At 51.7% G+C, this 15,026-nt stretch overlaps 2 protein-coding genes and 1 pseudogene across 6 annotated transcripts in view; 1 reads left to right on the top strand and 2 right to left on the bottom strand.

The window, feature by feature from the left end:
• Window positions 1-6,958, bottom strand: part of IPO8 (importin 8) — a 60,432-nt gene extending 53,474 nt beyond the window's left edge. The window contains exons 1-3 of one of the 2 annotated variants that reach the window (XM_058655751.1): window positions 6,601-6,958; window positions 2,707-2,788; window positions 881-1,037 (exon numbers count right to left, since the gene is read on the bottom strand). In XM_058655751.1, the coding sequence (XP_058511734.1) occupies window positions 881-1,037; window positions 2,707-2,788; window positions 6,601-6,684 (323 nt within the window). In that variant the 5' untranslated portion in view covers window positions 6,685-6,958. The remainder of the gene's footprint in view (window positions 1-880; window positions 1,038-2,706; window positions 2,789-6,600) is intronic. The other variant, XM_058655750.1, reaches the window with a different exon arrangement.
• Window positions 6,959-12,281: 5,323 nt separating this feature from the next.
• Window positions 12,282-12,427, top strand: LOC118760286 (U2 spliceosomal RNA; annotated as a pseudogene).
• Window positions 12,428-14,420: 1,993 nt separating this feature from the next.
• The window catches only part of CAPRIN2 (caprin family member 2), a 46,436-nt gene continuing 45,830 nt past the window's right edge, over window positions 14,421-15,026 (bottom strand). For 3 of the 4 annotated variants that reach the window (XM_058655997.1, XM_058655998.1, XM_058655999.1), the window contains exon 19: window positions 14,421-15,019. In XM_058655997.1, coding sequence (XP_058511980.1) covers window positions 14,451-15,019 — 569 coding nt within the window. In that variant the 3' untranslated portion in view covers window positions 14,421-14,450. The remainder of the gene's footprint in view (window positions 15,020-15,026) is intronic. The other variant, XM_058655996.1, reaches the window with a different exon arrangement.

Genomic DNA, 15,026 nt, shown 5'->3' with positions numbered 1-15,026 from the left:
TGTCACCCAGCAAGTATCCGAGCGCACACACACCCAGAGCTGGCTCCTGAGACCACCATCGCACACATGGTTCACGCTCTCAAAGCCATTCACTATGTGGTGCACAGAGGCATTTAAGGGGCACAGGAAAAAAAAATGCCCCTATGGAAAAACAGCCTCGGGGCCGGGAACTGTGCCATAGCAAGTTTAAGCCACCGCCTGCCATGTTGGCATCCTGTACTGAAATGCAGGTTCAAGTCCTTGTTGCTCCACTTTCCTTTCTTCATTCTTAATGTTCAATTTCATTTTTAATATTTAATACAAACGTGAGGGGTTGCAGACCCACGTGGATCTCCGATTAGGATGGAGAGGGTTGGGGCAGGGGGAAGGTGAGTGAGATAAGTGATCCAGTTTTCCCTCCTGTGCCCACCGAGGGAGGAGAGAACGAAGGGAGAAAGTACACGCTCCACTTCCAGCCTGACTCCTGCCGAAGCTCCTGGGAAGGCAGCAGCAACGAGCCGAGTGCCCAGGCCCCTGCCAACTCCACAGGAGACCAGGACGGGGCTCCCGGCTCCTGCTTCTGGCATGTTTCAGGCTATACTATCGTGCCCTTTCAGGGAGTCAAACAGCACGTAGGCTTCTGATTGGCTGGGAGTAGGAGTGCCTACTGCAATGTAACTTCACTTGCCCATATGTTCGTCTCCATTCTATGACTCACCTAGGAGAACACAGACTTGTTCAACCAGACATCTATTTGTTTTGTATTTTGCAGGAAGGTCCAGAGAGATCATATGCCACAGACATCCTCGACGCTGGCGGTAGACCCCAACACCCCTCCGCCTGCACGTCGCCGCAGCCCCCCAGGGACTGCCACCTGCCCGGCCAGCGGAGCACAGCGCACCTCACCAAATCCGGCGAGCGGATGATGCCTTCCACGATGTTGTCGCGGATCTGCTGGCGGTCGTTTTCGTGGATGTTGAACGGAAATACTGCTTCTCCTGGCGGAGGCTCCCGGTCTGGCCAGTACTGCGTCACCATGTTCTTCAGGTAGATGGCAGCTACGTTGGAGAAAAAGCAGCAGGCTCAGAACAGGGCCTGCGAGTATACCAGCCAGAGCACCGAAGGCTGGCACCGCAGCGTGGTCTCCCTCTCACCGGTTGAAGCAGGCCAAGATGGGAAGAGCAAAAGGCCAGAAACTCAGCAGAAATGTTTCAAGCCCAGAGCTAGCATGACAAGAAAGTGATCTGCCGACCGCCTGTGTGACCTTCTGGCGAGCCGCAGGTGGCCTCAATGAGACCACACGAGGTGGACGGAGACCCCCAAACCACACTCCTCCAGGGCCTACCCTAAGCAGACAGCGGGTGAGCCCCACCTCCCCGCTGCTGGATCCCTTTGGGTGATGGTCGAAGGCTACCATCTCGCACCAGCATTCTGGAGTTGGCTAAACTTTCAACTGTTTGGAGAACTTTCACTTAAGAATTTGACAGCATGTACTACAGGTAAATGTAACTCATAGGGAAATGTATATCGCCCTTCAAATATTTTTGGAAAATAGCAAGAAACTTCATCCATCTGTATTTAGGAAAGCACCTAATCAATTATTTGGTTGCTGTTTTCCAATGATCTTCAAACTGTCGCAAAGACTTGGGAAAGGAACAAGGTGATCCATGGTCGCGGGACCGGAAGAGGGAAGGTGAGGTCTCCAAGCGTGCCAGCTTGAGGCTGAACCAAACACGGTACACTCGCGGGCTGGGTGGGGCAGGGAGGTGGCACAGCAGTCCAAACATCACAGGCAGAGCCCACATATCCTACTGGCACACAAGTTCCATTCCCAATCGCTCTTCTTCCAACTCAGCTCCCTGCTAATGAGCCTGGGAAAGCGATGAAAGATGGCTCAAGGGCTTGGGCCCCAGCTTCCGCATCCATGCAGAAGACCCAGGCGGAGCTCCATACTCCCAGCCTCACCTGGCCCAGCCCTGGATATTACAACCATTTGAGGGGGTGGGGGGAACACCGAACCAGCAGATAGAAACTGCCACCCCTCACCCCCACCACTATCCTGTGTGTGTGTGTGTGTGTGTGTGTGTGTGTGTGGCTGCGACTTCATTTCTCTGTAACTCTGCCTTTCAAATAATTTAAAAAAAAAAAAAAAAAAAAACAGAATTGAAAGCAGAGCACGCTGCGATCCACGCCCAGGTGTGTTCCTCATATGTAAGGAAAGAGGCGGCCCGCCAAACACTAACCTCATTCCTTTGAGCTGCTCCTCTCGCATTTTCTTTTTAAAGGTTTATTCATTTATATAAAAGAGAGAAGCCAGGAGTTTCATACTGGTCTACCATGTGGGCACAGGGGTCTAAGCACTTGGGCCAGTTTCTTTTGCTTTCCCAGGCGCACCAGCAGGGAGCCAACCATTTACCTCCAAGCTGAAACACCCCAGGAGCACCCCAAGTCACACCTATATCCCCACATGGAAAGCTACCAGAGTTCAAAGCGCAGGGAGATGAAGCCATGGGCATTGAGAGTGCGTTAGCGCTGAGGGGGGAAAGCAACTGGGGGCTGTAGGCAAGGGGCTCTACAGCAGGGGGCAGAGCGCTCAGGCCCCATCCCCAGGAGCAGCGTCAGAAATGCTTCCTGTAGGCCGCCCAACTTCTCCAGGCAATTCCTTGGAAGGAGCGCACACCTTCCTTCCACTTTGACCTGTCAAAGCTCTGTAGGAAAGCAACTCACCTGCCTGACGCACTGGGAATTCCACGTGCTCAGAGACGATGATTCGAAGCAAACTGGGGGCAAAATTGATGATCTTGTAGGACTGCAATCACAAAGAAACATTTTATAAAGTACAGCAATAATATTAACGAGTCACTGTAAGAACTTGTTACTGAAGGCATCACCTTCCAAATAAAAGGAAACCTTCTAGAGAAACTCTCCAAGGTAAAATAAACATTACTAAAATATTTCCAGTACAAAAAGCCCTTAGAATAAACTGATGAGATCATGAAGCATTTTAAAGAGTTCCTGATACATCAGGGTGCTTCAAAAAATTCACAGAAAATGGAATTAAAAGATACATTTATTCTGGTACCAAATAAATTCTGAAACGCAGGTAAATGAGGAGGTCTTCAAAAAAACTGTTTAAAGATGCCTTTACGTTCATTTGGAAGGCAGATTTACAGAGAAAAAGAGGAAGAGAGAGAGATCTTCTATCTGCTGATTCACCCCCCAGATGGCAACAATGGCTAAAGCTGAGCCAATCGAAGCCAGGAGCCTCCTCCAGGTCTCCCTCGCAGGTGCAGAGTCTCAAGGACTTGGGCCGCCCTCCACTGCTTTCCCAGGCCAGGAGCAGGAAGTTGGATGGGAAGTGGAGCAGCAGGGACACATACCGGCGCCCATATGGGATGCTGGCACTGCAGACTGAAGATCAGCCCGCTAAGGCACTGTGCAGGGCCTGGTGTCTGCAAAACTTGCATGAAAATATGTATTAGAAAGAAATTTAAAACAAAAAACAAAGGTGGCCAAGGGAGGCCAGTGCAGTGGCTCAATTAGCTAATCTTCTCCTGCAAGCCCCAGCATCCATCCATATGGGCACAGGTTCATATCCCAGCTGCTCCACTTCTGATCCAGCTCTCTGCTTATGGCCTAGGAAAGCAGCAGAGGATGGCCCAAAGCCTTGGAACCCTGTTGGGCCCGGCGGTGTGGTCTAGTGGCTAAAGCCTTGGGACCCTGTACGTGTTTGGCAGACCCGGCAGGAGCTCCTGGATTGGGAATGGCTCAGTTCCGTCCGTTGTGACCATTTGGGGGAGTGAACCAAAAGATGGAAAACCTTCCTCTCTGTCTCACATTCTCTCTGTAAATCTTCCTTTCCAATGAACAAAACTTGACCAAAAAAAAAAAAAAAACATATATATATATATATATGGGCATGGATTTCAGTTTTGGAAGAGATTAAAATGAATTTGACCTTTAAGTTTTCATTTCATTTTAAAGGCAGACAGATGGGAGGGGAGGGAGCAGAAAGGGGAGACCTCCCACCTGCCGGTTCATGCAGCATTCAGGGCTGTGACAGGAGAGCTGAACTCAGCCAGTCTCCCCCGTGGGTGGCAGAGACCTGGGCACTCCAGCACCCACTGCTGCCTCACATGGTGCACACTGGTAGGAAGCTAGATGGGAAGCAGAAGTGCCAGGTCTCAAACCAGGGCATCCAACAAGGGACCCCCAGGGCAAGTGAGCAACAGTAAAACATGCCGTCCCCTGGTTTTTTTAACTTCATTTTTCCACAAACTTTATCAAGTGCCTTTTTAGAGTGCCAAAATGCCCCCCCACACCTCCAAGGGACATGGCAATTTATACACCCTCATGCGTGGGTGTCTGTAACCAAAGCACGTAACACCACTCCTTTGAAACTACAGCCCATGGTCAGCACTTGAACTTACACCTCCCTGTGGCTCTGCAGGGTGCACGTGTCCCTGATTGCTGGCTATCTATTCCACAAATCCCTGACTCCGCTTCATCCTTTGGTAAACAGAACACTTGCTTTATGCTCAACAGATCTGACACCGAACGCACAACCTTCAGTTGGATCTGTACTCCACCGACTGTTCGTGCTTTGTCTACAACATTTCTTGGCAGGAAGGGAATCCTGGGTTACAACAGCAGCAGCTGCAACATGCCAAAGCAAACCAACTAGTGCTGGCTCCACAGCTGGGCACAAGGAAGCGGAAGAGCCGGCCCCCACAGGTACTAAGGGCGGCCCCACGGCAGCTGCCTGGGCCACTGCAGCAGCTGTTGCACGTGGCTGTTCCCAAGCGCCTGGCGTCCACCCGGCTCCCGTGGTACCCTCGGCCCCACAGCGGTGCCAACAGGTACTCCCCAAGCCCCTGCTCCACACCTCCCACACGCACATTATAAAATGACTCTGGTTTACAACATGTTCGATCCTGCAGCAAATCAAAGACATACACCTCTGCAGCTCGTTCTAATCGTTAAAATTCACCTGTTACTCTCGGGAAATCTTCCTATGCCTAAATACAAAGTCACACGTAGCTGAGGGCTGCTTCATGGCAAGCTCTCCTGCCTCAGTGAAACACTCTGCTTGCAGCCCCTCTCTTGGACACTGCACCTTCAAGGCCTCGGGAGGCTTGGTCACCCCCTGCCCACCACAGAACCAGGGGTCAAGGTGGACAGCCCCTCCACGGCCCTACCCTCACAAGTGTTCACCTGCTACCTTTCTCTCTGTGGACACCGAACTTCTACCATCACAGTCTAGCCCACCAACCAAAGGTTTCTTGAGAATGTTTGCATCTTCAAGTTCTCTGAAACTCAACTCTTCTCCTGCCAGGTTAAACCTCATTTCACAGGAACTGCCTACAGCAAAGGCCCTGAGGCGTCCCAGGCTAGGACTCCTAGCAACTCTCCTACAGCCAGGAGAGAGCTCCCGGCTCGTCATCCCTGCACAAGCCAGCCCTGCAGATGCCTCCCCCCACCCCTCTGTAGTTTACATCCCCACCAACATGCAAACTCCACAGGGGCCATCTCCGCTCTGCCAGCTGACACGTGCAGTCAGAGGCACTGGTGGGCAGTACCCAGGCTGACCAAGCTCGGCCACAGCACGCAAAGCCTTTCTGACCCCACTAGGACACGCAGAGCACAGCTAATTCAAGACACTTGTGGGCCAGCCCCGCATCCCTACTGGCGGTAGTTGCGGCTAGCCGGACTTGTGGTCCACAGACAACCCTAAAGGAATCTTAACACTCCGAGATAAACTCAGGACTACACTTCCCCACAGACACCGGAGAGGATCCGCCCCTAGCAGCAGGCATGTGGGCCTGAAACCAGGGTGCGTCCTCTGGGGCGCTGGGCAGGGAGCTGCAGCTACCCAATGTAAGCAGAGGTACCCGGCAGGGCCCCCCGCCCCACTTCTCAGGCAAAGCAGGCAGGCCCCGGACCACGGCCACCTGAAGCAGGGGGGAACGGCGTGGGGGGAAGGACAGGTCCTGGAGACCCCGACGGCAGCTCACTCCGGGGTGAAGCGACCTAACATAAGGGCCTTCGACTCACAGGTCACCCCAAACAAAGCAACAGGAGCGCACTGCTGCCCACAAAACACTGACGCCGGACGAGCCATCAGGCCACGAGCAGCTGCAGGGTAAACGCAGGCGGTACAAGGGCAGGACGGGGTAGGCGCGCGCGGCCTGAGACTTCTGTCCCCGCGCCCGGGACCCAAGGTCAGGCCCGCGCGGCCCCGGGAGCACGTCCCCGGCGGGCACCCTCCAAGCCACAGCCGTCCGCACCGGCGACCTCCGCGAGCTCCGGGTCCCTCTCCTGCTCGGCAGCCCGGGACGCGCCGGACACTCGCCCTGGGCCAGGGGTGGGTGAGCGCCAGCTCCGCTCCACGGCGCCGGGGTCGCCTTCCCGTGACCTCGTGTTGAATGCCGGACCAGGGCGACGCCAGGAGCCCCGCACACTTGCCGTGCAAGGAGTCCCTTGGAGCGGCCCGAGCTCCCTGCGGCCCCGCCGAGCCCCCCCAACAGCGGCGCGCGCCGGTGCCCAACAGGTGCGCGGGCCGCCGCCCAGCCCCGCGCTGCCCCTGGGCCGCCGGGGGTCGCCGCAGGCCCCGCGGCTCACCTGGTTGAGCTCGTTCTCGGCCGCAATCCGCAGCTTAGGGTCGATGGTGCCCTTCAGCGCCTGGATGATCCGGTTGAGGTCCATGTCCTAGGGTAGGGGCTCCGCGCGGCCCCCCGAGCCCGCCGGACGGGCTGCAGCTCGGCTTGACTTCCGACGCCCTTGGCCTCCTCCTCCTCCTGCTGCTCCTCGGCGCGCACCGCGCACTACCTCACTCCCCGACCACCGCCGCCGCCGCCGCCACCTGCAGCCACTTGCTGCGCCACTCTGACTCCGTGCCCCCGGGCCTCCCTTTTTCTCCCCCACAACTCGCACTCCATTCACCCTTTTACGACAACCGGTGGGAGGCGGGAGAAGTCAGAAGACGAAACGGCGCTTCCTTTACGGCTGCCCCTTCCTCCCGGCGTGCGGCCGGGCCCCGCGAACACAGGAGAGCGCCATATTGCTGTACGGAAAACAGGACGCTCGCCTCTTTGAGGGCTGGGACGGCGTTTCCAAGTCCCCAAAAGTGATCGCCCTGCTGTGGTGCCGAACACAGCCCTAACCCTTCTTTCTGGGTGTGTTGGTGAGAGCAGTGATCCCGAGCTGCCTCGAGTAGTCGCCAGGCTGTTGTAAAGGAAAGAGAGCCACCATGGTGCTGTACGGAACATGGCTTCCCGCCTCTTCCCAAGTGGGACTGCTTTCGCGGGCCTGTGTTCTCCTTAAGCCCTACCAGCTGAGCCTGAGCGCCTGGAGTAACATTTTTCGTTAATCCACGAGAACTGGGACGTTGTGATCACCTAACAGCCCACAGGAAGACACAGATTCCCTCACAGAAGGAATTCTTGCATTAGTTCATTCACTTGCAATGAACCTTAAATATGTATTTCTGAACCACAGGACTAGGATGTGTAGGTACCACATGATGACAAGTTGAATTCAATACAGAGCCTAGGAGATGGGGCAAGAAGCATGGTGCTGAGTGGGCACTGCCTCCTTGCCGCCTTCGGACTAGCGCAGTTGGAAGACTAGTCCCAGCTAATGTACAAACTCCTGAGCTCCTGGGGCTTAGGAAGCCCGACCCCTTTCTTCTCCCCTCTTGAACCTCTTGAAGAAATCTTATCTGCTTCCTTCCCTCCCCTCTCCATCAGTCATTTCACACCTGTTCTCCAACTCATTTCTTCAGGTCACCCTGACCACTCACCCTTGGCTGCTGTCAGACTCCTCCTCCCACCCCCACCCCCAAGCACCTTCTTAAGCCTCCTTTGGGCCCCACTACACAAATGGACCCTCAGCGAGTCCCTGTCTTTGATCGGTGCCACCTTCCAGGCCTCAGCACCAGCCTGCCCCTCGGCACAGAGCCCTCGGCAAGCAGAAGCACCTGCCGCCAGTCAACGCTGCTTCTTCCTCCGCCTCGCCTTCCTCGCCTCACCCCAGCTGTCCCCCTCTCCTCCTTTTCCAGTAAAACGCTCGCTGAGTCTTATGATGCGCTTCTTGTTGACAGTGCCCAACATTCCTTTCCTGCACCTTCTGCGGCCCCCTCCTGTGATTCAACCTCAGCCTATTTTCCCCCGTTAAAATAATAATAATAATAATAATAACTCTTCCTTAACTGGCTCTGATCATTTCCACACCAAGTACATGAGACAGTTCCCCTACTGCCCCTCTGATATCTGGCACGCTAATATATACTCTTACTTTTTTGTTCAATGTCTCTCTTGGCTTCAGATTATTTATCTGAAATAAATAAAACTTGGTAGGTGAACTCTTCCATCAATTAACTTTCCATTTGGCAAGTTAGAAAATGAGCCAGGGGTCAGTTCCATGGAATAGTAGGGTAAGCCTCTGCCTCCAGGCACCAGCATCCCATATGGTTGCCAGTTCATGTCTTGGCAGCTCCACTTCCCATCCAGCTCCCTGCCTGTGGCCTGGGAAAGCAATAGAGGATGGCCAAAGCCTTGGGACCCTGCACCCACGTGGAAGACACAGCAACTCCTGGCTTCAGATCAGCTCAGCTCTGAGCATGGCAGCCATTTAGGAAATTAGTCAGTGGGTGGAAGATCTCTGCCTCTCTCTCCTGTCTGTAAATCTGCCTTTCCAACAAAAAATAAACAAATGTTTTTAAAAAAAGATCCAACATCAAGACCGCAGCATCCTAGATGGGTGCCCATCCTTGTCCCAGCTGCTCTGCTTCTCATTCAGCTCCCTGCTGATGACTCGAGGCCTTGGCCTCTGCAGCCACAGGAGAGACCCAGGAAGAGCTCCTGGCTCCTGGCTTCAGAGTTCCCAGCTCTGGAAGTTGTGGCCATCTGGACACTGACCTGCAGATCGAAGTCCTCCCTCACCACCCCCACCATGCAGTAGCTCTTTCAAATCAATCAATCAATCATCTTTTATTAGGAAAATAAACAAATGTCCCCAGAAAAACTTTTATGCCTTGGACACTCGATGAAGACAAGTTACTAAAAGCAATGCTATCAGGCCTAGTACGATAATCTAGCAGCTGAAGTCCTTGCACACGCTGGGATCCCATTGGGCCCTGCTTCCCATCTAGGTTCCTGCTTATGGCCCGGGAAAGCAATCGAGGATGGCCCAGGGTTTTGGGACACTGACCCACGAGGGAAACCCAGAGAGGCTCCAGGCTCCTAGCTTTGGTCAGCACAGATCCAGCCAATGTGGCTACTTGGGGAGTGAACTCATGGATGGAAGATCTTCCTGTCTTTCCTCCTCTCTGTATGCCTGAATTCCCAATAAAAAAAATAATAAAAGAAAAAGAAAAGCGATGCTATCAAATTAGGGGTTTCCAAAACAACAGAAGATCGGGGAGGAAACGACAGACCCTGCTCTCAGACACCCTGACGAGTTTGGAAACGGCTTGCCCTACACTGTAGTCTGACTGCCCTCAGGTTTACCGGTTATGAGGGCTGTATCACTGTGTGTGAGGACATGGTCTTGTAACAACAGTCTCGCCTTGTTATGGGGACAATGTGAACCAGCTCTTCCATCTCCTAGCATCATGCTGTAACATCATGCTGTAAAGACACCTCACCTCCCTCATCTGCTTCTGAGCGCCATCGCTGTGAGGGCTCAATAAAATAAGCTCTCTACCCATGGACCATGCTCAAGAAATGCTATTAAAAGGAGAGGAAAGAGACCTTAGTCAGCCTACGATGAGTAAGACATAATGAGACACAGTCTCACGTTGCCTGGCACAGAATAAGCAATGTGCAAGTACCCATGAATGAATAGATGGATGCAAATGATGGGTGAGGGGTCTAACACAGGATACTCACAGCAGGAAGGAGAGAAAGGTATGGGATATGTCCCACGTGGAATCAACAGGAATTAAGTCACTAGAAATCAAGAATGTTCCACAGTTCCAGACTCTGAGGACCGATGAAGTCCTTCACCAGGGCAAATGGAAAACAGACCTCAAAGATGAGCTTGACCTTTGGACGTGAACTGGACATGCCTGGAGTTCTCACACAGGGGCTCCCAGTGAACCTGTGCGGTCACCAGGGAGCTGGGTGAGGGACACGTGGGGATGGATGAACTGCTGCCAAGTGCCTGAACAGGGGAGCTGATGTCACACAGGTGGATGGCACTCCCCTGGGAGCCAACAGTGTGTGACTTGTGCTACAGCTCAAACTGCAGGAAGCAAGTTTCACCCCAAGCACTGCTACTGTGGCATCAGATCTGCATGTCAGCTGAGAGCTGTTCCCCCCTCTCAGCACAGTTCATTTCTCGCCTCTGAAGCGAGTTAGAGAGGGAGACAGATGGAGCTCTCATCCCACGGTTCACTCCCTAGACTGCACAATGCCCGGGCCAGACTGAAGCCATAGGCTTCTTCTTGCTCTCTGCCATGGGTGGCAGGGGTCCAGGCACAAGGACCATCTGCAGCTGCTTTCCCAGGCCATTAGCTGGGAGCTGGCTCACAAATGGAGCAGTGGGGGCATGAATGAGTGCCCACATGGACGCCAGTGTTGCAGCCTCCTATCTTTTAAACCATGTTAACTTCTGGAGGGTGAAGGCTGTGTGGCTGGTGCCGGAGTAACTGTATTGCAGTTGTACAGCAGAGCTCCTGGAAGACAGGCAGGAGCATGCGCGCAACTCGGCACTGGAGGGTTCTACCGCAGGGTCGGCTGAGCCCTCACAGGCTGCCAGTGCAGAAGCTGAACGCGCTCCAGACTTCCAGCCTCTTCGGACACTGGCGCTGGGCAGCGGCGGCTCTGGGCGGAGGCCTGAGGATATCCTTTGCCAATCCCATGCCTCTCTGCTGTTGTATTTGTCTCTCAGTGTTAGAAAGTCCACTTAACACTGACCCAAGTTAAAAAAAAAAATTGAAAAAACTTGTCCTTGAGCAATGAGAAAATAATGCAATTATGGATCACAGGTACGTGTAAGATATACTACAAATTTTAAATGCTAATTCAACACACTGTAAAATGGCAGAAAGACAAAAACAAGGAAATCTCCCACTCAGAGAAACAGAACTGAGACAAGGGACCGAGACGCTGTTCTGAACAGTGGCACCAAAGCAGTAACTTGAGTTGTTTGTTTTTCCCCTCAGAGGCTGAATCTGTCACACCTGACACGTGGGCATCTCAAAGTCACATCATCCAAGTTCGGAATGATGGTATGGGATATCTAAAACAATGTTTGAAGTACTTGGAGGTCTGAGGCACGGTAACTCTAAGTATTGGAGGTGCGTGATGGGAATTTATAACAGCAGTCGGCGTACACTGGGAGCTGATGAACTACACCTTAACCACTGTCAACATTTTCCCAAAACCTGAAAAAAAAAATGAGGACAAAGCTATCACGACCTCATCTTCAATGAGACAAACGGAATACCCCAGAATAGGTACAAAATTAAATACACAAAGTAGACCCATGAACCTCAACTTTTAAGTACTTTTAAAGTACTGGGAGGAAGGGCACAGAATCCGTATGGAAAAATGTGTACATACTAACAGCTATGTCAACTGGTAAAACACAAAATCATATTTTCACACATCACATCAGGTCATTAGCCAAGGTGCTGAATCTAACCTGGCAGACAGGAAGTAATCATATATAAACACAGTACAGGATGTGAGAGAATTAGGAAATTACAGCTGTGTTGGAGCTGCATAAGCAAAAAACAACAACAAACCCCATGCAGCCCACAGGCTACAGGGGGTGGGGGAGAGACAGCAATAGCTCACACAGTCACACAGCCGCAAGGACTCCCTGGTCACCTCGGAGGGGGTCAGGAGAGAGGTCCCTGAACTGGATGGAAAGCAGGGGAGTGAAGGCAAAGCCCTCGGGCCTCGGGGGCCTGCCCTCCAGCTCCGCCTGCCCCATAACTGCACACAGAAGGAACTATGCAGCCTTTCGGTGTCAACCCCCCAGGAGAAGCCGAGGGGGCTGCTTCCTCCCTGTGGGCAGCTGTGGATCAGCTTGGGCTTGTAGAGCAAAGTGTAGCCCGTGTGAGCCAGAATAAACTGACCTGGGAGTGACTTAACTTGTGTCATTTGAAAGATTATTCTATTTCCCTGACATTTACACTCCCTGGTTATTTCCTCATTTCCTTTCTATCTGTGCCATACATATGTGTGCCAAGGTTGGAACTTCTCAATATAAACTCATTTAAGCCATTAAATATTTACTAGACATCAAGTTTCATGTAAACACTCCACAACTCCATAGTTCACTACTGTTTGATCGCTTCTCGGCCTTTTGGCTAAGATCAAGTGTAGTTCACTACTGTTTGCCATCATGTTTAAAAAAAATTTTTTTTAATTGTACTTGCAAAATCAGACCTACAGAGACAGAGGAGGAGAGATGCTCCATCTGCTGATTTACTCCCCAGATGGCCACAAGAGCCAGAGCTGGGCTTATCCAAAGCTGAAGACCAGGAGCTCCCTCCAGTTCTCATGTGGCTATGGAGGTCCAAGCACCTGAACCAACCTCTGCTGCTTTCTCAGTCTAGAAGCAGGGAGCTATACAGGAAGTGGAATAGCCAGGACCAGAATAGGATGCCTTCCCAGTGCAACAGGTGGAGAAAAAAAAACCACAAAAACCTCCAAATACAAGCACAATTTATCCACGTGTTCATCTGGGAAGCTAAGTAGATGACCCTCACTAAAACTTTCCAGAACTATTTTCAATACCCATAGTGTTTCAGGAAACAAGATCTTGTCTGTTCATCCTCTTAAGTCTAAGAATAATTTCTAGTCTAGCCTTGGCAAAACAGCATTTGGACACTCCTACAACGTGACTTTCAGCATGACTGGTCACCTTAGTTTATCTCCTGTTATTTGACACTTGTCATTGGAAAAAAGTTGGAGGTAATATTTTAAATAATTCCATGTGGGAAGAAAAATCAAGACAAAAGCCCCAATGTTATCAAATTATAATTGCTCAAGAAATGTCATTTGAACTCGACTATCACCTTTTCTTAAACCCGCAGTTTGTCCCTCCATCGTTTTATGACATTCAGAAGACCCTGGAGGAAAAGCCATGATCTAATTTGCCAACCTAAATACTAACAGCCCTAACCCCAAAAATACCTACCAGCAGCTGAGAAAGTTCTGCAAATTTCTTTCCTTTTCTGGAGAACAATAAATGAGGGTCCTTCAACATGTTCATCAAAAATGCAAGTGAATTGGGCCTGGCGCGGTAGCCTAGTGGCTGAAGTTCTTGCCTTGCATATGTCGAGATCCCATGTGGGCTGCATTTCATGTCCCAGTTGCTCCACCTCCCATCCCGCTCCCTTCTTGTGGCCTGGGAGAGCAGTAGAGGACTGCCCGGTTCCTTGGGACCCTGCCCCTGCGTGGGAGATGAAGAAGCTCCTGGCTCTGGATTGGCTCAGCTCCATTTGGGGAGTTGGAGCAGCATATGGAAGATCTGTCTCTCTGTAAATCTGCCTTCCCAGTAAAAATGCATATCTTCAAAGGAAAAAAAAGTGAATTAAGTTTGTAATTTTTAAAAAAAAATCCATGCAGTTTTCTCATAACTGAAGAACCCTAGGAGAAAAGTTATTTAGGCTAAGGTGGAATGTAAATCTTACAGGTGAAATAGCCTGTTCAAGATCAGTAAGTAAGGGATGCAACGAACACCACTGACCACCAAGTCTGTGTTTCTTGCCTGTTCCAATGAAGAAGCCACCAGAAGCTCAAGGCTGACAGTGGACCAGCAGAAATCACCTGTGTATCCCCTAGCATACCTTCAACTATAGCAGCAGATGCCCAAAGATACCTAAAAAAGCAAGCATGTCCCCTACGGAAAAACAGAAGAGCTTCAAGGAGAATGCATGACAGGGTCCATGGAAAAGAAATCAAATTTTTTAATGAACAAGATGCTTATATTTATGATAAAGAGCCCTAGGGGAAAAAAAACGATTTCCATAAACATCTTGTTTTAAAATTATAGCATGAGCTCATGAACGAATAGCCATTACAGTTAGCAGTTATGAACTCAAGGAATTGGGTAATCTACCTGTCAACTCAATGTTTAATCAAAGAGGAACATGCAGAATGCAGGGAACTTTTTTATTGAGGCACAACAAGGCATTGTAACTTGCCTGTACTTGAGGCAGTCAGTTTAGTAAGCTGAACGTTAATACAGTTAAGGTTTAAGTGCAAACAATATACATTCACAGCTTGACTGGCGAGGCTACATCACAACTGATAAAGTGCCAGATTAGTGCTAATTGTCATTCAGCCTGAAATTTTTTCACCTTGGGGAGGAAAACAAAAAGGTAAGGCTCTCCTCCTTCCTCTAGGAAAGAAAACATTTTGGCCAACACCAGTCTGTCCCAAGGGCAGGGATGCCTCTGCCCTCCACTGCACACGCGTGAACACGAGCCTTTCACTGCCAACTCTGTCCTTTCAATCCTGATAGAGAAGGTAGCCTGAGAATGTGGAATACTTCCAGGTGCTGCCGTAGATGGCCCCCCTGTGCAGGCGCAGCCAGACGCGATCGCCCTGGAAGAGCTGCAGGACGGCATGGTTGCTGGCCGTCTCGTGGTCCGGAGCGCCGTCGTTGGCGTAGGCAGAGACCAGGACCTCTTCGTTCTTCATGAGGTTCACGTACAGGGGCACGTTGACGGCCAGCTTCAGCATGTGGAAAATGAACACGTACGTGCCGTTCACCGGGCAGTTAAATCTCCCGAGCTGCAGGTCGAACGTCTCCCCCAGGTTGTTGAGGAGGAGATCAAACACGATAGGCTGGTCCAGGGTCCCAGGGGCCAGGTTGGAGGTCCTGGCTGCAGAGAAGGCCACGCGCATCTGCTGGGGCAGCGGGTAGACCTGCACGGGCAGGATGGTGGCGGCGGGGCTGGGCACGGGCACATCCACAGGGGTCATGCTGCGCGAGTCTCCTTGGCCCGAGTCGGCACTGTTGAAGGTCTCGCTGTCTCTCTCCGGGCTGCTCACCTGAGAAGAATCACTCCACCCTGCTGTGTT

The sequence above is a fragment of the Ochotona princeps genome, chromosome 27, assembly GCF_030435755.1.
Source record: "Ochotona princeps isolate mOchPri1 chromosome 27, mOchPri1.hap1, whole genome shotgun sequence".
In the NCBI taxonomy this organism is placed as follows: domain Eukaryota; kingdom Metazoa; phylum Chordata; class Mammalia; order Lagomorpha; family Ochotonidae; genus Ochotona; species Ochotona princeps.
The sequence above is the reverse complement of the archived record's forward strand: the minus strand, read 5'-3'. Positions and strand labels throughout refer to the sequence as shown.